The sequence below is a fragment of the Pocillopora verrucosa genome, chromosome 12 (assembly GCF_036669915.1).
Source record: "Pocillopora verrucosa isolate sample1 chromosome 12, ASM3666991v2, whole genome shotgun sequence".
NCBI lineage: Eukaryota > Metazoa > Cnidaria > Anthozoa > Scleractinia > Pocilloporidae > Pocillopora > Pocillopora verrucosa.
The window spans coordinates 20,723,208-20,748,710 of NC_089323.1; the positions used below are offsets into that span (position 1 = coordinate 20,723,208).

Genomic DNA, 25,503 nt, shown 5'->3' on the forward strand with positions numbered 1-25,503 from the left:
GCTGTCTTCGAATTCTGTATTAATTTACTTGTAAAGTCATTTACGTCTCTCTCGTGTCATAGGATACAATTGGCCTCAGTGTGGTTTGTGTTCTTATTTCCTCTTTATGCCGGGGGAGCTCTAAATCATGTCGAAAACAGACATAATCGTATGCAGGACAGAATCTGCAGCTGTTTCATTTATCACAGATGAACTTTCTCAAATCAACAGAGCGCGTATAACTACTGTTAATCCGGGCGGCCATTGTCCTGAGTAGAATCCACGTTAATTAAATCGTAGAACCTTCATGCTACGTGCATACGCGTCATTTCGTATCACATGAAAAGTCATAAGATTACAGTAATAATACCAGCAGTACCAAGCAGAAGTGAACACAGACGTACCTTGTAAACAGTACGACCTTTCAAAACAATGCAGGGAACAAGGGCAACCCGCTTATTCTGTTGGCAGGTATGTTAATCGCACTCAAATCAGAAACACAATCAACACGAATATATTACGTGAACTCTATCAGGTGTAACAAACCTTGTTCTATCGCGTGGTTTAGGTGTTTACAAACAGCATTTACAGGATGTTTTAAACCTTCCAATTATACAAAAGATCTTAATGAAATGTCCAACCGAGCCTTTAACCCTTTTTTTATTTAGCAGCAGCGAAAATGTTACTTGATTTTGTAGAAATATAAATATGCCTCACATATATCTGGCACTTAAAACGAAGGAATTATGACTGTGAATCGACTACCCTGCTTTCCCTTGGCACGAAGAGTTTTCAAACCTCTTCTTATTTGCACTATCCTCACAGAGAAATATTCTGTTCAAGCATTTTGTGCATGCTGACGTGTAAGAAGCCTTGACGATTTGAACGGTTCGTGACTCCAAGTTACACCGTGCGTGCACAAAGAGCTATTAGAAAGTAATTAATTGGGAATTGTTGAACACAGGACAATGTACGAAAATAATTAAGTTTACGGCTATGTCATTATCTTTCTTGCGGAAACCCGTTTCCAAATGTGTACGGAGGAATCGAAGGTAAAAGGGTGAAGTAAGGCAATCAGTTCCTTTTACGCTTACTCTGCTTAATTTTGTGCGAGTTTGTGAGTCTCTATCGCCACTTTGTTTTTCTTGCAATCTTCCTTACATATTTATCAGACTAATTAGATTGACAGACTGTTATTACATGCTATTTTTTCGGTTGGAAGATAACATAACCCGGAAACTGATCTTCTGACTGCCAAAACCCTCCGTCGTGACGTAATAAATAGAGAAAGAGCAAGAAATCAGTCTTTGATTAACCAATAGAACGTAACGGCGAATAACCGCTGAAATATACGTAAACCATATGTATTGTTGTCGATATAGTAACCTTTATGAGATGATGTCAGCTTGATGAAATCTGAATAATGTACCTTACTATGAGCCCAGTAATGGGCTCCTGACCTTACACATTATTAACCGGCTGGATGTTTTGATAGGAGTGCTCTCCGTGAAGACGTGGGCAAAAGACGCAGTGACGCAATAGCACATGCTTCTACATGTAAGAACTGTTAAATCCTTTTTTGTCGGTAATGAATTTGTAACAAAATTAGAAACAGTCATTAAAGGCAACCAGCACATAATTATGCACAAAATTGAAATATCGCCTGTAGTCATTGTTATGCGTGATGAAAAATCACCACCATAAAAGACACATTGTTATAATTTTGTTAAGGTAGATAAACGATTTGTACCGATTAATAAAACTGAGATAACAGAGCATTTTTTTAACATTGTACTCGAGAAACAAAGCAAACAAAATTAAATAAAGAGGCTAACTTGAGGTATCTCAAGAAACGTAACCCGACAAGGGCTACGTTTCCTGAAAGCCTGAACTTCTATAATCAACAGAACTTCTTTCTTCCTGAAAGCCTGAACTTCTATAATCAACATGAGGAGTCATAATCCCCTGTCCAATCCAGGGCAGGGCAATGAATGTAAGCTCTTTTTTTTTTAATTTTAAGACAATATAGCAAGATCAGGAAATGGGAGCGACAAAATATTGTTCGGAGAAAAACAAAAAACAAAAAAAACCCAATGACTGAACACTTTAATGATCGCGTAATCGTGTTTATTGTAGTGCGTTTGGTCCAAGGACGGACTGCAAGAGATGGCCGAGTTGAAGTACGTCGTTCCGGCGCCTGGGGTTCAGTGTGTGGCGAACTGTGGGACTTGGTGGATGCTAATGTTCTTTGCCGACTGTTGGGCTACAATGAAGCCTTAGCATATTACCAAAATATCACTTTCAAGCAGAGCAATAATACATTGTGGCTAACTGACGTACAATGCGTTGGAAATGAGAGTTCTCTTTTTCATTGTGTTAACTCTGGCTGGGGAAAACGCACTTGCAATGAAGGTCTTGCTGCTGGAGCAACGTGTTCTGATAGAAGCTGGGGTGAGTTTTGTTGCTGCTGTTGGTAAGTTGTCAGTATTTTTAGGTCAAATAATTATTTTATGTGATAAGAGAGGTCTCCATTTTCTTGACCACGTCACGCTTTTTCTGATTGGCTGAGCGTCGAGTATTTAGAACTACTTGATTGCAGCTCATCTTAAAGTGTTCGACAAGTTTGACCCAATACCTGAGAGTATTGATGCTGTAATATACAATTCTAATCAGCATCTTGATTTTTTTTCCTTTTTGTCATAAATCAAGGAATGTGGAAAACAATTTGCGCAGTTATCATAATTGATTACAGTGAAGTGTCGAAAGGTGCCGAAAATGTAACCTACACAAACAGACTCTCGTCTGTTCTCATGTATTCTTGTCACTAAACTACAACAGCGAATTTGTATCTTGCAGGCATCTCGTTGGCAATACCACAGTATGTTTCAAGCACACTGGACTCTCTTACAATAAAGTGCAGCATACCTGACGTGACAGATATAACGTACACAATACAAATATGGTCGAACACAACTGACAAATGGTATGATACTAAATGCCGCCGACGAAGCAATGTAGTTGGATCGTGCGTTGTCAAGGTACCCAAGGCCATAATAACTCTTACTGGTCTGAGCCCCGGGCACATATACTACCTACGACTTGTTTCTCCTTATCTGGTGTATAGTCAGGTATCGGAGTCAATGGCTACGAAGGAATTAGGTAAGGTTTCGTTTGACTTTCAGTTGAGAAAGTGAGGGAAAAAACCCTCCAAGTAGTCCTATTCCATTCAATACAACCTCAACTCTTCGTAATTTGGTACTCACACATATCGAAAAATACTCAACATCAGTAACTAATGGTCAAATATCGCAATCTTCCGCCTCCCAAATCGAATCAGATTTGATCACAGGTGGACACTTTATGTCATCATTATTTGCACTTCGAGTATGTGTATCATGGATTTAATTTTTCCCTTCTTGAGGTGATCCGAGTGTACCACGATTTGTCTCAAGCTCCGATAGATCTATCACATTAGTTTGGAAGCCAACTCCCACTGAGTTCACAAACTACTCAGTGGAAGCAAAATGCTGTGGAGAAACTACATGGAAAGCGGTGGAATGTGTGGAAAAATTAACTGATACAGGATGTACTGTTAGTAATAACACAGCAACTGTTATTGCTCTCAAGAAAGATCAGGATTATCGTTTCAGGGTGTTGGCGCTTTACAAGAGTTGGAAAAGCACACCGAGTGCATCAAGTGAAGCAATGAGGATAAAATCAAACGGTAATATACTTTTCTTATTATATCAAGAGGGCTAACACTCGACAACAACTTAATTGTAACCTAAACATATCCTCGTGAACTCGCTGATTGAACAACTATATTAAACCAATGTTTATAAGAGGTTGATTCCCCATACCTCGTGCGGGAAATTGGATTATTTAAAAGCCTGAAACAGCTTGTCTCATCACTGAATTGGTGTGTTCTTGACCAGTGATGTTTCATCCTAAAGCAGTTAACAACTGATGAAGCTAATAAAAAATATAAATGGTTAGAGACGTCGTAAACTCTGCTGTCATGCACCACCGTAGTTAGAACAGAAAGGCAGGAACGTACTCTGAGGTCGACACCGAATGCATACGACGTGGGAGGGTGTGGTCCCCTGCCGAGTTTTAGAGTGAGTAACACTATTCAAATTTAGACACATAATTTTTATTGCAAAAGATACTTAAAATTCCTATCATTTACTTTTTTTTTATGATAACAAAGAATACAAAAATACTCCTGCCCTTATCTTACAAGGCCCTGAATTGACATTCTCAATGAAACAAGCAAGCCGGCGAACAGTGTATTTGTATGAAAGTGTCACATCCCAACGAACAATAAAATTTTCTCAATTAATTTCCGTTTTAGTGCTTCTTCTTTTACATTATTTAGCCTCAACGTAATTGTTTTACGTTTTGTTGCCTAGATGATCCGTACAGAATTTGGATTGGTTCCATGAAACAAGAATGTGTAGCTTCGAAAATAGGTGATAAAATAACTTTGTTTTGTCACGCTTCCGTTGACGAACCGACCAATTACAAATGGACAAAGGGGCAATCTATTCTTAATAGCAGTGGAAATGGAGTTTTAAATGTGACGGTTTCTTCACTTGCTGACTTTGGAATATATACGTGTCAAGTAACCACATCAGACGATGTAAAGCAGTACAATATCACTATCTGTCAGATACGGGTACTGAAAGAGGCAGCTACTAAAGGTAACTGAACCTAGTCTCCCAAAATATACTGAGGTTCACATCAATAAGAGTAGAAACTCAGATGTAACGAAGTACGGAGAAGTAATACCATGACCTTATCGCTTGGCAAAGACTAACATTGTCGCCATCAACAATTGATGGCCTGACCTACTATTGATAGTACACTTTCCGTTGGGGTTAAAAATCATAGCCCTGATGAAGAAACACATGACAATTTGTTTCCTTCTAAATAAAGATGAAACCCTGAGGAACAAGGAAATTTGACTTTCCTCAAACTGAAAGCTTGTCGTGATTAGTTGGTTTCATGGTCCCTAATGTAGAAAACTTCAAAGTTTTCGTTTCTTCCTATAGAGAAGTGTAAAAACTTCCCACTGACCTCCTCAACGATTGTGATAATGCCTTTATCATTGCACTTTTTCTTTTGGTTAAAACTCCCCTCACGACAAGAGGTGTGGGCGTTTTCAGCTATTCTTTAAGTTTCCAAATTAAGACAAGATTAGATCGACCAAACATTCTCTCAGGAAGAGACTTCTTAACTTCACGCCTAGTTAAACTAATCTCAATACCTTGCGCTCAAGTTTTTCTTTAACACCATCGTTTTTTTTTCCCTTGCAGATACTAAAAACGGAACAGTTATAGCTATAATCACCACTTGTTTTATCTGCTTCGGAATATTTATAATTGTTCTAATACTCTTAAAAATGGCGCAGATATATCGACGAAGGAAAAAACAGTTGAAGGAAACAAACCGCGAGGAGATGGCCATGCTGAATTACAGACAAAAATCAGTCAGAAATAACAACGAAGCTGACGAGCTCGACTTTAATAGCTGAGCTCCTACAAGTTACTAATGTAAATACGTTAACCACAGTTGATGGAATGACCGCCGTTTCTGCAAATTTTCGCGCTGCTGAAAAAATCGTACATTTTACACTCTATAGATATTATCTCGTCTGCACTTTGAGGTTATTGAAGGAGCCAATGATACTAAAGCTTGTGCTAAGTGCAAACGAGCGAAAAGGCGGGCGCGCTAAAAAATGGCGGGTATCAGACAAAGTAAAAACTGCATCCCGCATGCGCTGTTTGTCGCTTGTCCTCTCTTTCGTTCGGCCGCTAACAGGTTGGCGGAACTCAGAAAATTTTGTCGGCAGCCAGTTTTCTTCCTTCAACTGGCTAGCGAAAATGGTTTTGGTAAAATTAAGTACTGTGTACGTCCATGTTTAACCTCGTTTCATGAATAGAACTGGTATTTCTTTTGTTCTCTGTCAGATACGTTATTCACCACAGTGTTCTTGAACACACATAGGCTTAAAAGTTATCAGTAGCGTACATGTGGTTCTTTTGCCCCATATGATCAGATCAAACCAGCCCTAAATTTTACCTCTTAGAACAGAGAATGCGCTTTAGTATAATGCTTTATACCATTGAGAAACAAAGATAGCAACTAACTGATGACTACATTGATTTTTACCTCGGAGAGGCAACGCTCCACCAACGAGAGATTAAAAATTGTCTTTAAATAGCTTTGATGGCGTTTTCTAAGTACAGTTTCATAAGTTATCGGTGTCCTTGCGGTTTATTTTATTTATTCATTTATTTATTTATGTCTCTTTGTTTGTGGTCCGTGACATGGATTACATTTTTCGTCCCAGAAATTAAGGAAATAATTGGGTTTTGATAAAGTCTGTATTTATGTTTCTTATCCCCCTTCTGCTTTCGCAATAGCATCATCAAACCCTTCAAGAGTACGTGCATGTGTTCATATATACATGTAAGTCGTGTCAAAGATGACATTTCCACAGTTTCAAAGAAGCAAAAAGAATGAAATCTAGGTGTGAGCTATATGTGGTCGTTTGTGCGTGAAGAAATATTTTAAGTGCCTAGCATAGCGTGACAGACAGATTCGACCAAGTCACTATTTTCCTGATCCCAGCAAATGCTTTTGAGTTTAATTTTTTTTAGAGAATATGAATACTCTACTAGAGTGCGACGGGTACTGAAAGGTTGTCTATTGGCTTGCTAGTAATGACGTATGTCAAGGGGATGACGTGACTGGCTTCCATAAATAAAATGTTAATGATTACTAAGCCTCTCTTCGATTTAATGAGAAAATCCATTTGCACTCAGACTTTGCTTAGCTACTACTGCAGAATGATGTCGAAATGGGTAGCAATGATGGTTTATACAGGTGAGTTTAGAAGGTAGTATGTTGACGATAGTAACGAAGGAATTTTTACTGGTGAAGCTTATGTAAATATGACTTCTTAGAGACGTAAGACACTGAATAATGATTGCAAACGGTTAGACTTGTATTCAAACAAAAGTTAGCAAAGCATCACGCGATGGCTTCTCGAATTCACGTCCTCCACATCGGAGGACAGGAATAAGAATAAGGGAACTTCATGACCGAGTTGTTGTTATTGCTTAAAATTGTAAGAGGATTCAAGTACACATGCTATAACTTCATCATAATATTATTCATGACATATCAACCTAAATCATGAGCCTAGGAGGTTCGAAATCATCTGTCGGTCGATTGTCTATTTTTGGCCTTTGGTCAGCTTAAACCATGCAGTTGCAACCATTCACGATTTAGAAGGCCTAAGATAACACGGCTATGGTTTAAAAATTAGTTCATGCATTTGGTAAACACAGATGAACTTGTTATGTTTAGTCGGGTGCCATTCCCTATGAATTCATGCTTGACTGAGTATTTTATGACGTAAATTCAATAATTCAAAAGCATCAGCAGTTTGACATCTGCAGGAAACAGAAGTAGATTTGAAATAAAATATTGAAACATTATGCATTGCTGCTCCAAGTAGATCAACGAAGTTAGATTTATTTGATTGCTAGTCGCCAACTGTTCGACGAAAATTCCTGCTTGTCAACTGAAAAACTTCCTAGGAAAGACCATGTTGTTTGACTGGGGAATTCTGTTGCATTACTGTTATGCTGGTTGGCCTTTTTTTCATAAACGTAGTACAAACATAATTTTTTGATAAAAAGATATGGGCATTGCTAGATTCAAAGAAAACTGGTAAAAAACAAATTATAGAGGCATCGGTCATTCCAGCTGTCGAGTAGAAGTACTTCATTAAGCCGTCTTCTTTGTAATTATTTTATCATGTGGTCATTCGAAAAGTAAATGGATAATCTTTTAGATTCGAGAGAACGTTTTATTTCTAAATCGCTTTCATATTCTTCTCCTCTCACGAAGTTTTGAAACATTTATGTAAAATTGTACAGTGATGCTCACTTATTTTCCTCGTGAAGCTTCCCCACAGAAACAAAAAGGCGCTGTACTGTTTCATTTTCTGCTATTTTTTATTTAATTCTTGAAAAATCTACGTTATTAACTGCATTTGAAAGTTAAGTTTTATTTAGATATAGAAGAAAATGTATTGTGTCCTAGCCACAGATTAATATCCGTTCCTTTTTCTGTTATTGCAAAAAAGCGCAATAAGGTACCAGATTGTATGAACAGTCCATGAACTATTGTAGTGATGGCTTTACGTTTACCACCAAACAAAGGAAAAATGAAGACATGTCGGTTGACAGATGAAAGGTGTCTCCTATCTCTCAGACGTATACTTATTACAATATGCTAATCATAGTTTCTGACATGTGAAAGTCCTATTCTTGATATAGTGAAAACTTATCAAAATATATTGCATTGCCGCAAAAATCATCTGATTTCCCACCTCCACTTTTAAACATTACTATCCTCTAATAGACCGCCAGACCCATACATATATGATGAAATTTATTTATGACACATTAGCACTGGTCATGTACCTGTTGGGTAAGTCCTCAAGTTATCATCCTTCTCAGTTTACATTTAATTTGTGTCTTAGGTTCTATTTCACCCAATCACCTTTTTGTTTTTTGCTGGCTGCTCATTTACTCGTAAACTATCAATTTGCCCAAAGTCAAGCTTCCCTCACTTAAGTATAGAAAGTCGACCTAACTGAAGCCCTATTCGCTGATCGGGTACTCTTGTTTGTTTGTTTTTTTAATCATAAATTGCAGTTCTTATCCAATGGAAACGGACCTATGGTGGCGTTTTAGGTGAGCTAAAGTTTGACTTCAGAATTCGCAAAGCTAAATCGAAACGTACACATCCTCAAGTCGTAACTGAGTGATGTGCTCGAGCAGCTGTTCAAAGTAAGAGAAAGCAAAAATATATCTCTATACCTCCATGGAGACCAGACAAATAGAAGAAGAAACCTTGGATATTTTCCAAGAGTGAATTCTCTTTAGTTTGAGGATGAGAGCAAAAGCTGCGTTAAAAGCTCCTCGTTTTAATTTAATTTAATTTAATAAATACTTATTCGGCGCAAATATCTATATGAATATATTCAGATGCGCCTTACAAGTTACATCTTCCACCCATCCCACCCCAGGGGAGGACATCCACCTCACAGTAATCTCGTGCGTGGGAAATTAACGTCTCCTACCCCAACCCTGCAGGAGACGGGGCCTACTGTTTTACGTCCTATGGATTACGGTTTTACGTCCTATCCGAGAAGACGTTTTATGTGTTTGTGTCTCAAAAAGACATTTCGTTATCGCAAAGTCATAGCCTGGTTTGCTGCAGAATTAATGTCGCGACCGGAAGAGGAAAAGATTGTCAATAGTGAGACAATATTTGTATTTTACTGAACTCTTACGTTGATAAATTTAAAAGCCTCCTTTGATGCTCGGTCAAGTCTTCATAGTCTCATGAAAAAGGTTTTTGTTCTTTTTTTATTTGTTTTACGATATATTTTCAATCATTATTCAGACACCTTTACTGAAATTTTGCTTTATTTTGTATCTGTATGACAATTGGCAAAGATTGCACTCCTACCATGTCTAATAGATCAGTGTGGTTGTCAAGCACAAACTCATCGGTGAACATTTCAAGTCCTACAGCATCTTTTTTAACCTCGTCGGTTTATTGTTCGTGGAAAGCGTTCGTTCCCTTAGGATACCAGATTAAAGTTCACTTCAGTTCCTTCAACATAACAAACAGTTCGAACTGTTTTAAGGCGTCTGTAGAAATAGCCGAAGTGCGAGACGATGTTCACAAAGTCCTAGGTCGATATTGCGGAAAAATACCTAATGACGTCTTCTCTACGTACAACTTGAACACTCTCACGGTAACATACACTGCATCAATTGAGCCTGGGCAGACACATCAAGGATTTTATGCCTCATTAATGCTGGTGTCACCAGGTAAGAAAAATAATAAGAAACCACTAAGGGAGGTGATTTTGTTTGCAAACATTTCATATAATTCTGATGCAGCCTGCGCATAATCAGTTGAGTTTTTTTACATATATCTCTGACTAGCACGATGGATAAGAATTTTAAACCTTTCCCGTGGCATGATGTAGCCACTAAGGAGTTCTTCTATGAGTCACATTTCTTCTTCAGTATGTTTTTGTTGTTAGTCAACACACAGCCAATTAAAGCACACAATGTGTTTGTTGGTTCTTAGAGTCACTTAATTTTTCCACCAACAACGAGACGACGCCCAATTGTTAATTTGAACTTGGCTGTAACAATTTGCTCTTTTTTGGTACAGACTTAGGATAAGGAACTGAATTGGAAATTGCAACCCTAAACAATGTTGATCTTAATCTATACCAATTTTTTGTGAGAGAGAGGCGGATTAGATTGAAATTTATTTTTTAGACGCTTAACTGTATTTCCTGTTTATCTCTTCAACTTACGATGTAAGCGGATTGTAGCCAAGAACATGACCCCGATGCAAACAATAACATAATGAGGAGCGGCACAAATGGCACCATTCAAAGCCCTCTTAATACATTGTCTCACAACATCGATACGAAATGCCGCTGGACTATAACAGTACCCAGCGGTCACCGTATCAAGCTTAACTTCAGCGTGTTCCACCTGGGGGAAATCGCAGGGCAGGATACTTGCGATGGAGTTGATTACGTGGATGTGCGAGATAGCTACAATGATAATGACCCACCCTATGGAAAGTTCTGTGGAAGTAATAAACCTTCTACAATATATTCAGTCGGACCAAGGATCGTCGTAACGTTCATATCAGACGGGAAGAAACCTTTACGGAGGTTCTCCGCTAAGTTTGAAGCAATTTCCGGAGGTAGGTTGAACTTAGACATATCTTTAGGCATAGCTTTCTATCTCACACACTGACATAACGAAGGGGGCTAGAATTTGAAGTTGATCTGTGCCTAATGACACGGCATCTGCCTGCCTTACAGCAAAATCGTCACAAAAGTCCCCACTTAGGTAATTTCTGACGTTGGAGTGACATGGGAACGAATTAGACAAGAATTAATATTCTGATGGCACGTAGAAGAAGTTCGCCTAGCATTATGGAAGTTTCGGATTATTTAAGTGTTTCGCTGGAAAATTAAGCCATTCTAGGTCTGTCAGTCTTTGGTTTGACCACTTTCTTTTTGTATTTGTTATAATTTTGGTATTCCAACTCCTTGTAAAATGTCTTTACAATCACTGATTTTTCTTTATGATTAGTGGTGCAACCAGGTTAGTTTACCCTTTCCTAGTGGTATCGCGCTTCTGCTTTAGATCAGGACTACGTTTCCACGCATTTTTTTGCCACATCTGGCAAAAAAAAGCGTGGAAACGTGATTTTTTAGTGGTTTTTAGGATAAGCGTAGCACAGCTTTTTTTTTTTTATAGAACCCCTCGTTTCTGGGTGCACATGTTAAGATTACACTGCTAACTGCAGAATCGTTTCCTATTGCTAAGGGGAGCAGCCTGTTTAGACGTGTTTGAAATTATTATTTTTTTCTTTCAGTTGTAAGCACTGCTTACAGCTGAATCGTTAACGGCCTAACTCATCAAGCGTCACTCATTCGAAATCCCAAGGGGAAATCAAATGAAACTCTTTTTGTTTTAGGTGTATGTACCCCCAACAACAGAATCATTCAACTTAACCTGACCCAAAATTCAGTGGGGCGTTTATCGTCACCAGATTACCCTCTCCAATTACCTTCTGTCAGCTCGTGTTTTTGGCGACTGAAGGCACCCGATGGCTACTGTGTTAAGCTTTCTTTCACTTCGCTGAATATTAAAGGAGAATGTGAAGAAGAGGGTCATCGAGAAGAGCTAATGCGAGTCGATGATTACTTCACCACCGACTTTGGCAGTGTTACTTCTTTTTGGGGTCACTTTTGCAAAGATGTCCAACCGCAAGTGATATACTCAACACGAAATGAACTCCAAATTTTTTTCACTTCTAACTATTCAAATGGAAAGGATTACAGTAGTGATAAGCCAGTGGATCCCAACTCGGCCACCGGCTTTTATGGAACTTACCAAGTTACTCCGCAAGGTAAATAAAATTTTAGCCTTTCCAAATACTTAAGAAACAGAGAGATTTGCCTTTGTGTATCATATTAATTCACATAGATGGTTAGCTGCTGATACCTCTTGTGGCTGTTACTTCTTGGTGGTTTTTCAATTGGTCAACAATTAGTTCAGGCATGAAGTGCGGTGAGCGCACATATCGCAAGTATGCCTTGGTGCATGCATTTGTGGATTCTTTCTTGAAGTGCAGAATTTTACTTTTGAAATTTAACCTCACTTCCCTGTTAGTGTTACCTTTCATCATCATCATTATTATTATAATTACGACCATATCAAATTGTGTTTGTGAACGATGTACATAAGAGTATATGGCCAGATATGTTTTTATAGTATGTAGCAAAAAAGGGCGGTCATCACAAGGAGGTTTTCGTTTATCACGGCTAAAATCAACAAAATTGAGACAAGACGTCTCCATATTGAAAACTTTGCCAACAAAGAAAATATATATGTTTTAGATATCGGACAACAAAGAGCTTCAGTAACATTTACATATAGAATATTCGGACCTTGTTAATATGAAATTAGTTCCATTTCCAACCTAGACTACAAGCAGTCCTTCCAATTCGGCGAAGTCCGTCGCGCAAGTCCAAAAAAATCAGTTGAAAAAAAATTGAAGCTAGCTCGGAGAGCTCTTGAGTAATGTCGATGGGCCGCGAGAGTTGCATGAGTGAGGCGCTCGAAAAGCTTGTTGACGGATTTCCGGCTGATAGCCAATCATCTTTTTGCGTTGTGAGCGCGATGCAGAATTCAAACTCTTGGGCCTAGTGTGTAGTCCCTACTTTTCGAGCGCCTCACTCATGCATGGAGTCACTACAAGAGCTCCCTGTGGTTTTTCCAATGATTTTTTCGACTCGCGCGCCGGACTTCGCCGTAAAGGAGGGACTGCTCGTAATCTATATCCAACCTGAATTGAAACGTACAGGGAATATATGACTTACTGAAGTTTTTTCCTAATTTTTGTCAGGTCATACAAGCCGTTGTCGAACTGATTTAAACAAGGAAAATTTCGTTACATTGAAAGGTAGCAGAGGTTCTCTGGTAAGCCCAGGGTATCCAAATTCCTATCCTATAATTACTTGTACCTGGCGTCTTGTCGTTCCGGATGGTCATATTCTAGAAATGGACGTACAAGATTTTGAAATGTCTTGCAATGGAAAGAGCAAACTGCAAGTCGGCCGGGAGGTCTTCTGTGGTTCCAAAAAACCTCAAGGCCTTTTGACATCTGATTCCGACTTAACCGTGAGGATGGTTGTAACAGAGTCGCAAAATAACCGCGGCTTTCGTGCGGAGTTTGTAACAAAAGAGAAAGGTAATTACCAGTGATATTTCGTATGATTTTGGCTTTCGTGCGGAGTTTGCAACAAAAATAAAAGGTAATTACCAGTAATCTTTCGTATGATTTTTCTTTCAGAAATTTATATCCTGTCTTATAAACTTTGCTGAAATACTCTCAGTTATAGACAAAAATCATATTTTGTAAAGGAACAAACTAATTTTTGCCATAATCGGAATCAACTGTAGAAGAGTAACTTTTAACTTACAGCTACACTGTAAGGTGATTCACCTGTTTTCTTACCTCTGTAGAAGTAGACGCGGCATCGATCGTTCCGTGGATAGTGGTTCCAATCATTGTTGTGGCGATTTGCGTGACAATGGTGGTAATATGGAGAAGGAAGACAGCAGCTGAGCGTGACCGCCGAGGGTCTTCATTCAAAGCCAGTATAATAAAGCGGATGAGAACACAGTCAACCAACAGTCAGTTTTAAACTAAATGAAATACACAATGTGAACAAAACAGTTTAAATGCCGAAGAATCATGATATGTGCGGCTGACCAAGTGGTAACCGAAAAGAACGAAGTGCGCCATTTTCACGAATAAGCCTTTGAAGCATAGTGGTCCTGGCTTCACTGGAAAAGAATGTAGTTGGTTTAGCTAGGATAATGAAGTGCACAGCCTTTAGTGGAAACCATGCATGAATTAAGAGTAAAAGAGAAAATATTTCCAGGTCCCGCCAAACTTCTTGTAAGTGGGTTTTCACTGCCCATGTATATAATGTACAATTTTGGAAGTTCCTCTTAAAATCAGATATTCTCTTTAAAATCAAAATATATGGATTAATAAAATTGAATCAAAACGGTCATAAGAAATTGTAGGTAAAAAGTTGTTTCCACTTTTTCGTTTTCGTTTGTTTCCAGCCACAGGAAGCTAATTACTCGACGCACATGCAATAGAGTTGTAAAAGCAGTAAATGTTACAGGCGATACCTGTTAGTATAGTACCACTGTGCTCTGTTTTAGTGTTTCCCAGTTCGTCCGTGTCAACTGAGAAACATCCCGACCTCTCTCTCTTAGCAGTTAACAACAAAAGGTTGTAAAAAACCTGTCACAAAAGCAAAAATATTTTCAAACAGAAGCTGGAGGGAGTGAGAAGGTACCTGGGCACAACGGCTATAACTGAAACTTATGAGACGTTGTACTTGCAAAACTGAAACTGAGAATTAAATATCAACGAAAAAACCTACACAAATGTTCCTACCCAAAGAAAAATTACGCGGAAAGGAATTAAGGTTGGTGGAAAGAATTTGAAAACAAGAGAGAAGATGTCCGTACAATGTACAAATGTAACTGAGAATGCACCAATGAAATAACCGGGAGAGCGCCCACAGTATTTAGCAGAGGGTGCGGCAAAAAAGGTAATTAATAAAATCGCAGAGAGCAATATTTTCCGTAGTATTCTTCGCAGCGCGTTACGTGATGACCAAACAACTGCTGCGAAGGAAACTATTCACTGTGTCGATTTTGATACATGTGATATTATTTCCTCTTTGTGAAATATCAACATCTTTAATGCATTTGTGATCAAGTTCTGGCTGTTGGAAACGCTCGAAACTGACGGCGCACAAAAATAAAAATTCGTGTAAAACTTTGATTTAAAAGGCAGTGTAAATACCCGGTAAATATCAGCACTCACTTTCTAACAAAAAAAACCAACTAGTTGATATTCTCTCGCTCTCTAGTCAATTTTTTTTGCAGCTACAGTGTGAAAAAATGTGATGGATTCCTTTGTCTTTAAAATGGGTTCCTTCATTTTAGTCAGTGGTTCAAATTTATCTGAACATCGCTTTTTGTAGATTTTCTGTAGGAGCATCGTGAAAAATACCCTTTCTCACAAATAATTTAGATTTATTTCGTTTTTAGTTTAGTTCTGTTGAAAGAAACGCTCAGTTGCTTACTATGACGTGAAGGTGTTCAGCACGAATGCCGAAATAAGAATAGACAGGTGTAATTTGTTCAGTTTCTCTGTAAATCACTGAGCTCTCGGGACAAAAAGTTCAGCATTCGGCTTTGAATTGTGTCATTGTCTTTTAACCGTTTGACTTAGAACAGTATGATCCATTAACTAATCTTCCCTCAAAGCTGAAAGAAAACACTTCATAACAAGTAGTGTTTACAGTTCTCTGGTCGAATGATGGAGGAAATGTAGACAAAATTATTTGTTTAGACCGTGTCAAAAACTTTTATCTTATGTATTTGCTCAGTGTTTAGATAATTTCATTTGGACAACGTTAAAAATATGCGACATAATCGAAGTAAAATATGGGATTTTTTTTAGCAATTGTTTGTTATTTGCTCACAGAGCGATACGCGAAAAACTCGCGAACGTTTTCCGTTTCTCAGAGCGAATATATACAATTCAGCGAATTCTGCCTAAATCGGAACATGGAGAAGGGACCAACCATCCAATCTGTAATTTTAGCGAAATTTTTGCTGCAGTTGAATTATTAAAAAAAAATCTGTTTACCTTCCCATTTGCGAAAACGTGTATTGATGTGTTCACCAAACACTCCATATAAGAACACGAACAGTTTCTCCTGTAGGCAATTTTCTCTCTTGTCGATGTTCATCTGCTTGCGATCAAAAATCTAACTAAGATTCTCGCTATTTTCTCAGTGTTGTTTGTCGCAGCAAAATTTTCACCTTCTACGCCTAGATATTGAAATCACAATAAGTACCTTGGTCAGATTTCATGATTCCCAAATATGGCAGTGGCGATCCGCGTTTAAGGGAGCAGCAGACGGGCTTTTGGCGGGAAAAAAATCTATCAGTGAAAATCCCGATAAGATACACAAAATAAAAGCAATTTACATCGGAGTTACGCAAGAGATCAATAATATCTCAGAAAGGCGAGGTAGGTTTAGAAAAATATACGGTACGCGACCCTTCCAAGATGTAAATCAGACGAGGGATTTCAGAAAAGACTTGAAAGAAACCCGTAAGATTTTTGAAATAGTGATCTCAGAGAACGCACCTAAAAGTAGTTGAATTCGCCTCTGTTCTCTTGAAATGCTTCGTTAACATCGATTTAGTCGGAGGAGGAGGGGGGGGGGGGGTCAAGTAACAGCGATGTACCGATGTCCCGTCTAAAAGCAGAAACAATACCTGTATTCGCTTGATTCCACCAAAATCATGACACGCTTTGTCAGTCTTGACGAGATAGACCCTTTTAATTTCTTTTTTCCCCATAACTGACCAATGAAAGGTAGAAATCCGAAGCAACAACATCGTGAGATCAACGATGAAATATTTCATTCATTGTATATGTACTTGACTGCGCTGAAGAGCCAAAACCTCTATTACGACAGGTTGTTGTTGGTTGAAGAATAATATATCCCGAGAATATAAAATTATCTGATTCCTCCATCTATAAACTAACGGTTAACCTGTTCCTGGCAATTAGTTGGTAAAGGGGCGTGATAAAAAGCGAAGAGCGAATAAACGAGGGAGGTCTGGAACAGATCGTGATCAGGATAATGGTTGGAAGCAGTCTCTTACAGTTTGCCCCGCAGAAATTATAACTGCCTTGTTTACCAGTTGAGCGCCAAGAATAGGCTATAACATACATGAATGAAACCTTCGAGGTTAAGTAACGTACAGTTCCATTATGTTGCGATGGATTGATTGAAGATTTTGCGTATAAAATATCAGAAAAGAAGACGAGTTTAAAACGAGAATCTCTACTAAGTAACACACGCTGGATAAAGTCGTCGTGTCGTGGGATTCACTTGTTAATTCTTAAAGTTGCTTTGGTAATAGGTATGAATGACAGAAGCATTTCCGAGTCGAACAAAAGGGTCAACAGAAGTCCTGAGGTTTTAGGTTTCAAGTTGCCATGGTAATGAAAAGAAGCAGGGCAAAACAAACAGTACTGGTTAGGACAACGAGGAATCCAAAGGTCATGTAAAGTAGTCCTGCAAAAGTGAAAAAAAAAGGTTATGACGAGAGAAGCGGTACCAACGCAGGAGACGAGACCTATCATAGCTTTCGACGTTCGTCTTGCGCAATTGTATACAAATCATTGGTAAGTGACAAGGACGACCCATCGTACGCGCCGTAGGATCTTACCTTTCTTACTCTTTTGGCACCTAATGTAGATCTCAAGTGCAACAACTGCTACCAGGCCGACGCAGAAAAAGGTCATGAGATAAACTCCGACTTCAGCGTTTAAATGAGGCAGGCGAAGGCCGAGGAATATGTTGGCCACTAAAAACCGACATAAATAAGAATGTCAGTATAATTATTAGTGCCTACTGATAACAAAGGTTAAGAAAATGACTTATTTTCTATCAAAACTCACCCGCAAGAATAAATGCAGAGATGCCAACACTACGATGGCACCAGTTGAAAATCCATCGACTGTGCGCAAGAACAGAAAAATGTAATAAGTCCACCGTCACACTTTGGCGACCAATTTTTTCGAAATTGTTCTTAAACTAAATTGAGTTTACAGCACGATATATTTCCTTACTTCTCAGTTGCTGGTTTAGGCCTCATGATCGCCATAATGGGCTGTGCACAGACAAGAAGAGTGATAATGACCCCTAGTACAGAGTGTGCCACATCTGCCTGATGATTAATACACGATAAAATCAGTTAAGGGTTGATAGAGATATTACCTAGCCCTAAAGTACAAAAGAAATATCTCAGTCTTTTGTTTCTCCCAACTGGAAGGCGTAACAAAATGAAAGAGAACTGACTTTTAGCAAAAAGGTTATTGCCTGCTAACTACTACAGGCATAGGTTCAGAAACTTAATTAGAGTATAGAACTTTGATGCCTACTTAGCATGAGTAAATGAACCTAAAGATGTCACATACAGATTAAAGCACTACGTTAAACCAACAGTGACAGTTTTTTCCTTACTTCAGACCAGCCTTCGACGTGAGCAAAAACCAGCACAAAACCGACTAGAGTGAAAATCAAACAGCTTACAGTCAGTGCCCTGTGAACCTAAAAGAAACAGGTGAATTACCCAAAGACAGAAATAAAATCAAGCTGTCTAAGAGACTGTCCACTAAATGATCGCTAGTTATTTATGTGTTAACATTCCGCTTGGGGGGTTTGCTCAGTCAAGAGGGAACGAAAAATTTAACTTTTGAACTACATCATTCTACTATATATGCAACTAAACCATCCCCATTATGCGGCCCTTCACAAAACTATCACCGTACGCAAAATTTCTGACAAACTCAGCAAAGTGGGATGGTGGTCATTTCAGTGTATATTTCCTTACTGTTGCCTCGATGAAAAGTTGGCAAGATTACCTGGAACCACTTCTTAAGTCCAAATAGTTTTCCCCAGGCGTCCTTCATATAACGCGCGGCAAACATAGCCAGAGTTGCAAACCCAACCCAGGCCACCACCATTAGCGAGCCTAAATATCAATAAAGAGTAAAACATTAGTAAGAGCTTAGTACGCAGACTCCCCTAAAGTATTAAAAGTACTCATTGAGCCTACATTGGGAAGTTAATAACTGTCATTTGAGATGAGAGAAATCCCCCCCTCCCCTTGCCTCTACTTGTTGGGATATAAAATTTCCGAGTCCTATGAAACACCTGACGAACGATAAGAAGTAAGCAGAGACAAAAAGGAATCATCCTATTTTTGTATAACCTTTCACAGCTAAATATCAAACTCTAGTTACCGTGAGCTTTCAGTAGCTTGTTGTCCGTAGTCTTACTCTCGAGCGCGGTGTTCAGTTTACAAACATCGACTTTACTTGTGCTGGGTGACCTGTGAGTGTGCCGGATAAGTATACCACCTGAAGATAATAAATAAGAAAATACAGTTATGATAAACGGCAGTGAGAATACACCAGGTAGGTCTTACGCTGATTGAATCGCTGATGAGAAATATTTCCCAACGTACCATTCACATCACCACGAGCGTAAATTAAGAACACTTCTTGGTCCAATCCTAACATGCCATTTGCTGTTTTATTTCGAGAAAATCTGAGAAAACATTAAAAAGAAAGTGTTTTAAAGTAAGTATTCAACTTAAATGCTACCAAAGATTCAGACATTTTCATAACTTTCTGAAAAGAATGTCAAAGGATTATACGTTTTAAGTTTTTTTCGATTACATTTTCACAACTAACCAATGACAGTACCCACCTACACTTAATGACTCCGTCTTCATACGCACCAGAGATCACCATAAGGCCTGCAGGAGTCTGGTTTAAACCAAAAGGTTTAGTTACACAGCTTGCGCACAAAATGTAATAAGTAAAAAGGTTTTAAGACTAGAGATGGACGAAAAACAGACTTAAGATAAAACAAAGTTGGAATTGAACTCGCAAGATGGGCTTTCCTTCTCTCTTTCCATTTTAAGTAAAGTGTACAGGATTCGAAAAAAAAAACAAAAACAAAAACACATGCACACACATATGGCCACGTTCAGTCTCATTCGAAACCTGACCATACATATATATTTTAAACCCTGGTCTAAACGCACAAATCTTTCTCACCGGTTTGGTTTGAACTGGGTTGTCATGGCCAGTCAGGCTATAGTGCTCCGTGGCTACAGTGTCATCATTTAAGCGAGAGCAGATAATAGTATCTGTACCGTCCTGAAGCAAATGTAAAGGAATGGGTAATGATTTCACAAAGGCAATTGCCACTGTCGATGAAGCTTTCATCTACGCAAAGGCGTTCTAATTTACCATTTTGCTCTCTTTGTTGAATCCGATGGCGACCCAACCAGTCTTCGCACTTAACTCAAATTTGACGTCATTCTTGTCTTCGCAAGGTTCGAATGTGACAAGATAGTCACAGGTGCTGCTAGATGTACAGTCTGTGGGCTCCGAGTAACAACTCTTTGTTTGGCCACATTGAGAAGTTAAAAACTGAAAGAGAAAGTAAAACGTAGGAATACCGTCAGCGCGGGCAGACAATTTGGCCGAAACAGCTGATAGTTCGTGAAATCTGGGGCTAATAGCGATTTGACACCATTTCTTGACTCTTTAAAGAACTGGTCAGCGAAGAAAAAGCGAAGAATTATGTCAGTCTACAAATTTGCCTTCTGTTTCATACTTACCTCAAGTTCACCTTCGGGGGTGGGTGCTGGTGCTGTTTTACGCCCGTTTTTCAGCACGGCAGGTTGGGTAACATTCACCAGTTCTAGGGAAAATGTCGCATTTTCTCTATGATACGAAAGAGCTCCTGTGTTACCTAAAAAAACAAACAAACAAACAAACAGTCAAACAAACAAACACAAAACGGGTATGAGTTTAAAGTGAAAAAATGCAAAATTCACAAAAATTAAGCAAAAAAAAATGTATTCTTTCCAAACGACACTGTCTTTTAAAAAGTGCATTGTTTAGGTTTGTGCAAAATTGCCCTCGGTTGGCCAGGCTCATTATCTACTAGAGAAAGCAACTTTTTCAGCAGAACGTAAACGAATATAATCTTCGTTTAGATGATAAAAGAAAATGTGATTAAGGATACTTACTGACTTTACCCCAAGCAAATACAAAAAACCAGCTCTTGGTTAAATTTTTCATCCTTGGATCAGTGGGTGAAATTTTGCGAACAAACCTACCAATAGATATGTAAGTACATTGTCACTTTGTTAAAAATAACTCGAAGAAGTGCGCCCGTCAATTGTTTCTTTGAAGAAATTATTTTGTACTAACTGGCCGTTGTGATTACTTTGGTTTTGGTTTTACTACTCCTCATTAGGAATGCATTTTGATGTACAAGCATGACATATACAGCGATTCCTGAGACCGTAATTACTTACTTGCAAGTAACTGTTCCATTTTCGTACACTCCCATATCGCGAATTATGTCCGTAGAGTTTTCCTAACGATAACAATAATGATAATCAGTTCTAAGTGAAACCGAAATACTTAACGAGCGATGTCAGTATGGGAATACATATGTCGATCCTTACCAAGTCAGTCCTGATTGGCTGATTGTAATCTAAGTGATAGTGTCTAATTTCTACAGCGTTATTGGATGAAGTTGAACAAGTAATGGAGTCCGTTTGGTCCTGAAACGAAAATGACCATAAGGAAACTTCAGTTTGGCTAGCATGAAGCATAAGCATGAGACGCAGTAAGCTAAAGGTCAATATGGAAACTGCCAAGTTGTTAAAAACATTTATGTCTGTTATCTCACACTAACATGAAAATTATACTTATGGTGTGAGTTCAACATACTCGAAAACTTTCGTTTATGTTGATGTGTATCAGAGAACTGTTAGAAAACTTGAAAATGCTCAAGCTTCACCTGACATGCAAACTACTGTTAACTGTATACTATAATTTCACCGTACCATTTTCTGCTTGGAATTGAATCCGATAGAAACGTAGCCATGTTTTCCACTCATCTCAAATGTAACATTTTCTCCTTTTGTTTCATAGGTGACCAAGAATTCGCAGTTTGAACTATCTGTGCAGTCTGTGGGCTCAGAATAACAACCTTTTTGGCTGCCGCAACCATTTTTCGTTATCTAAAGAACACAATAACAAATGATTGTCGAATGATCTTCAACAGGATAGAAAATGCAACAAGTATACCGCTCCAACATGGGAACCGAAAGTGAGAATTTATCATGACGAAAATTATTCCCCTTATAAATAGATAACATGGCACGAATAACATATAAAGTAAATTTCAAGTCAGCGTTATTCGTTGTTATATAATCCATATCCTTCAACAAAAACAAATAACAGCCCGTTTTATTTACGCAAAGGGAAAGGGCGATTAAGCCGCGGAAGGCTTGGGGCGACTTCGCGAGCCATCGTCAAATGCACCCTGACAGAGCCGCCAGTTATACAAGCTAGTTATTGTTCTAAGTCACATTTTTCTGTCTTTCCCGCTTGTGAGATGTCAAAATACGGAATTATTGTCTGGTACAGATTTCTCATGCGACTTATTTTGGAGAAGAGTCAGATACAACCAACACTCAGTGTTACCTCAAAGCCAGGCTGTATCACTGGTGGCTGTTGTGGGTCCAATGCAGGGCCACTGACAGTCACAGACTGAACACCAACCCAAAAACTGGTGTAATTTTCGACGAAGGTGCCCCTGAATCGAAGAAAATAAGGTTTAAAGGAGTTTCTTTCGCTTAAGATTGAAAAATTGAATGTATGTAATCAGAGATGATGCCCCCCTTTTTGTAAACAAAACGGTGTTCATCGACAGTAGTAAAATGACTTGGATCCGTCTTCTAGCCTACGCCAGTATAAATATACTGAAATTGTTGCTAACCAAAATGTGATATTTCCAACGCTCTCTGCTGGTGCTTTCCAGGTAAATTCAAGCGTATAAAAGGCGGTAATCTGTGGTGGTCTGGAACGTTGGTGTGTCACTGTGTTCTGTTAACAAAAGAGAAATAAATGAAAAGTGAGGGATATTCAGGATAATCGAATTGCTCATCATTGTGATTGTGGATACAGAAAGTAAAGAGAGAGCAAACAGAAGAGTCCAAGATAACGGTCACTGAGAAGGGGAGCAAAGATGAAATCAAAAGCTGGTTACCTGTGGCTCTCCACCGGAACACCACATATAGGTTTGGTTCGGGGACAGGTTCCCCTGAAAGGTACCAGCAGGTCTTGAATCCCCTGCAGCACGCGCCTGAAGTATGAACCCCTTCCACAGAGATAGAGAAAAAGAGACGTTATGACAAGACTTTATGACACAGAGGACTTAACGTTGCTAACAAAAGGGAGAATGATATGGGTCGGTAAGAAAAAACTCAGAGAAAATGAAACTATTTTTCACCATGATGACCTCAATAAAAACCCTAGGCTCACCTTAAAACCCTTGGTACCATTTACCGTTACAGTCAGCTGACCATCTCGTGTATAGCTATCATTACTCACGTGGATTCTGTATGGATTTGTGTTGGGCGGTTGAGGGGGAGTGGGTAAGGCCGGGGGTGGCTGAGTAAAATGGTACGCAAAAAGGCTTTCGCAAACTGTGATTGGCACATGTGTTGGGTACCCAATGCAAGTCATCAGTTGAGACGTGAACACTGCCAGGAGTCTGGAAAACAACTTCAAACGACAGATACACATGAGTAAGCAGGTCAATTGTTATTACGTAAAATGAAAAAGTAAGTCTCGACATTGCACTGACTTTTCATGCACAGCAAACTTTTGCACTGTCATTACAATCGAAGGTGCGAAAAACGACCGTTTTCACCTAAAAAAATTTTGAAACAACATTTTGAGAAGTTGCAACATTCTATGACAAAACTAAACGGAAATTTGAAAGAGCCCTTCAATCCTCTCTATTTTCCGATAGAGGCGTGTTCAGAGTCAGCTTACATAGGTTTATTCTGGTAATTTAAGTACAACGCTTATTCCAAATTGAGCCAAACGAGAAAATCAGCGAGTATTTTACGGGGAATTTGCCTATCCTAACAATCCATCATTAGTAGGACATGCATAGTGCGAAGCAAACTAGCATTATTTTTTAACGAAGGGGTAGGTTTCTTAATAAACTGTGATGCTGGGTTGGTGAGAGAGTATAACAGGGTAATGAAGTGTTATCAACTGAGTTGATAACGTGACTTGGCCGCCGTAAAGAGTTTTAAAGCTAGCGTTTCGAGCGTTAGCCCTTCGTTAGGTAATGAGTTTTGCAAAGTCATGAAAGAATCTTAAGCATGATTGCACACAGAGCACTTACGGTCACAGTGCTGTTCAAGATAGCAAGATAGTGGTTCCCTCACGAACCAAATAGCTAACTCTACTATAATAATGTTTGTGAGTCTAGAAATCACGTAAATGTTTCAACTACGATGCAAAAAAATTTTCATATATCTGTTGTTCTGAAGTTTACGCGTCACTGAACTCCCCCTTGTGAATAACAACAGATGATGGTCTTACAGGCTTATGAGCCTTATTGTAAGTGTCGTGGTTCCCCTACCAAACTCAGGGAAAACTGCAACCTGCGTTTGACTCCTTAGATCATCCGTGTTATTACAATTATTATTATGTCGTTTCTTTTCTTCTTGTTTCTATTTCAAATATGGGCACTTCGGTTCTGTCCTGCTTTGTTCACGATCGAGTCAATGATTAAGATCATTTCAGTTTTGGATAATCGCTTACCACTTTGTCAAACATGTTGCGCGTTTTTTGCAAAATTCTTTCCGAGCGGTTCCTTTGCTTCTTGATGTGCAGCACTGATTCGAGCGCGCGACAAGTCCTGATCACAACGACCGGTGCTTCTTGAAACAATGGGGTTTAATGATATTCGAGACCGGGAAAACAGGTTAATGCACAGTCACGCTTATTAAACCAATCAAGTTGATCATCTTTGTTAAGATTGTTACAAAACACTGAATAAAATAAAGCTCACGGAATTGTAAGACGATTTTATGATGAATCTTAAACTCTCACGAGTGACCAAGACAGGACTTCTCCTTACAATAGCAATGCAACATTAAGCACATGTGATGAAAATCAAGAAAAAAATCATTAATGGGGTTATTTGTTGACCCCATGCCAAATTCTCCATACTAACATCATAAGAACTGTATGGCATACTGTAAGGAGAATAACTTATGAGATCTTGGAAGTGAAAGAGTTAACGTGTGCCTCTGGTCTAGGCCTTGTCAATGTTAATTTCACTATTTCGTTCTCGATTTTTATACCAAGCTTATATGTAGTCTGGGACGTGTCTTTAAACTGCTATTTTCATTTTGGTACATTATATTAGCCGACGCTTTTTTTATCCAGTTAGTATCAATTTTACCCTTTTTCCACACCTTTAAATTTAGGATGAGAGCGCCCCTGAATTTGAACATTATATAACTGGCAAATAGCAGAGTTTTAGTTCTGATGTCATCTTAGAGTCAAAACACTTCTTCCCTCAGAATGTTTGCACACTTGATCCTAACATTACGTTGTCGACTCGTTACATTTTGACTTAAATTTGCTCTCTGTTTCATGGCAAGTTCCCCACAGCTCTGTGGGTTGAGCATTGGACCGCGAAACCGCGGTACCAGATAGGGCGCAGATCCCGTCCTGGAGAACTTGCTGTTTTTTTTTTTTTTTAATTTTTTTAATTTCATTTTAGAGTTTTTTTTCCCTTTTTTTTCGGTGATTGTTTCCATTCTCTATGTTATACCAAGCCTATAAATAGTCTGGGATGTATTT

General features: G+C 38.8%; 3 protein-coding genes across 4 annotated transcripts; 2 read left to right on the forward strand and 1 right to left on the reverse strand.

The window, feature by feature from the left end:
* The first annotated feature begins 6 nt into the window (after positions 1–6).
* Positions 7–6,731, forward strand: LOC131779448 (uncharacterized). The gene is made up of 8 exons (XM_066159035.1): positions 7–450; positions 1,475–1,536; positions 1,887–1,972; positions 2,116–2,430; positions 2,836–3,138; positions 3,401–3,703; positions 4,392–4,682; positions 5,298–6,731. Exons 3-8 carry the CDS (start codon positions 1,927–1,929, stop codon positions 5,513–5,515), a joined length of 1,476 nt encoding a protein of 491 aa, XP_066015132.1. The 5' UTR covers positions 7–450; positions 1,475–1,536; positions 1,887–1,926; the 3' UTR covers positions 5,516–6,731.
* Positions 6,732–6,757: 26 nt separating this feature from the next.
* LOC131779447 (tolloid-like protein 2) lies at positions 6,758–14,777 on the forward strand. 2 transcript variants are annotated; one of them, XM_059096002.2, is made up of 7 exons: positions 6,758–6,870; positions 8,715–8,753; positions 9,522–9,902; positions 10,411–10,803; positions 11,587–12,021; positions 13,021–13,365; positions 13,641–14,777. In XM_059096002.2, the coding sequence occupies exons 1-7, from the start codon at positions 6,759–6,761 to the stop codon at positions 13,820–13,822; spliced, it is 1,887 nt and encodes a 628-aa protein (XP_058951985.2). In that variant the 5' UTR covers position 6,758; the 3' UTR covers positions 13,823–14,777. The 2 variants fall into 2 exon arrangements, with proteins under 2 accessions (XP_058951985.2, XP_066015131.1); XM_066159034.1 differs by lacking the exon at positions 8,715–8,753 and having other exon boundaries at positions 6,761–6,870.
* A 2,439-nt stretch (positions 14,778–17,216) lies between these two features.
* LOC131779469 (putative ferric-chelate reductase 1) lies at positions 17,217–23,418 on the reverse strand. The gene is made up of 20 exons (XM_059096031.2): positions 23,155–23,418; positions 22,880–22,990; positions 22,610–22,716; positions 22,315–22,426; positions 21,672–21,848; positions 21,288–21,386; positions 21,135–21,196; positions 20,844–20,929; positions 20,430–20,563; positions 20,056–20,238; positions 19,861–19,962; positions 19,508–19,566; positions 19,263–19,345; positions 19,039–19,155; positions 18,658–18,767; positions 18,257–18,343; positions 17,863–17,960; positions 17,692–17,750; positions 17,460–17,597; positions 17,217–17,305 (listed from the first exon to the last, which is right to left on the reverse strand). The coding sequence occupies exons 1-20, from the start codon at positions 23,416–23,418 to the stop codon at positions 17,217–17,219; spliced, it is 2,277 nt and encodes a 758-aa protein (XP_058952014.2).
* Positions 23,419–25,503: the final 2,085 nt, after the last annotated feature.

What these genes read in the sequence shown, in the direction of transcription:
- LOC131779447 (XM_059096002.2), top strand. Translation starts at nt 6,759, where the DNA reads ATGATTACTAAGCCTCTCTTCGATTTAATGAGAAAATCCATTTGCACT. An exon ending in ATTAATGCTGGTGTCACCAG is followed by an intron (nt 9,903 to 10,410) that starts GTAAGAAAAATA and finishes TTACGATGTAAG; the next exon opens with CGGATTGTAGCCAAGAACAT. An exon ending in TTACCAAGTTACTCCGCAAG is followed by an intron (nt 12,022 to 13,020) that starts GTAAATAAAATT and finishes AATTTTTGTCAG; the next exon opens with GTCATACAAGCCGTTGTCGA.
- LOC131779469 (XM_059096031.2), bottom strand. Translation starts at nt 23,418, where the DNA reads ATGTGTATCTGTCGTTTGAAGTTGTTTTCCAGACTCCTGGCAGTGTTC. An exon ending in TGATACAGCCTGGCTTTGAG is followed by an intron (nt 21,849 to 22,314) that starts GTAACACTGAGT and finishes TGTGTTCTTTAG; the next exon opens with ATAACGAAAAATGGTTGCGG. An exon ending in TCAATTCCAAGCAGAAAATG is followed by an intron (nt 21,387 to 21,671) that starts GTACGGTGAAAT and finishes TTTTCGTTTCAG; the next exon opens with GACCAAACGGACTCCATTAC.
- LOC131779448 (XM_066159035.1), top strand. Translation starts at nt 1,927, where the DNA reads ATGAGGAGTCATAATCCCCTGTCCAATCCAGGGCAGGGCAATGAAT. An exon ending in AATGGCTACGAAGGAATTAG is followed by an intron (nt 3,139 to 3,400) that starts GTAAGGTTTCGT and finishes TCCCTTCTTGAG; the next exon opens with GTGATCCGAGTGTACCACGA. An exon ending in AATGAGGATAAAATCAAACG is followed by an intron (nt 3,704 to 4,391) that starts GTAATATACTTT and finishes TTTGTTGCCTAG; the next exon opens with ATGATCCGTACAGAATTTGG.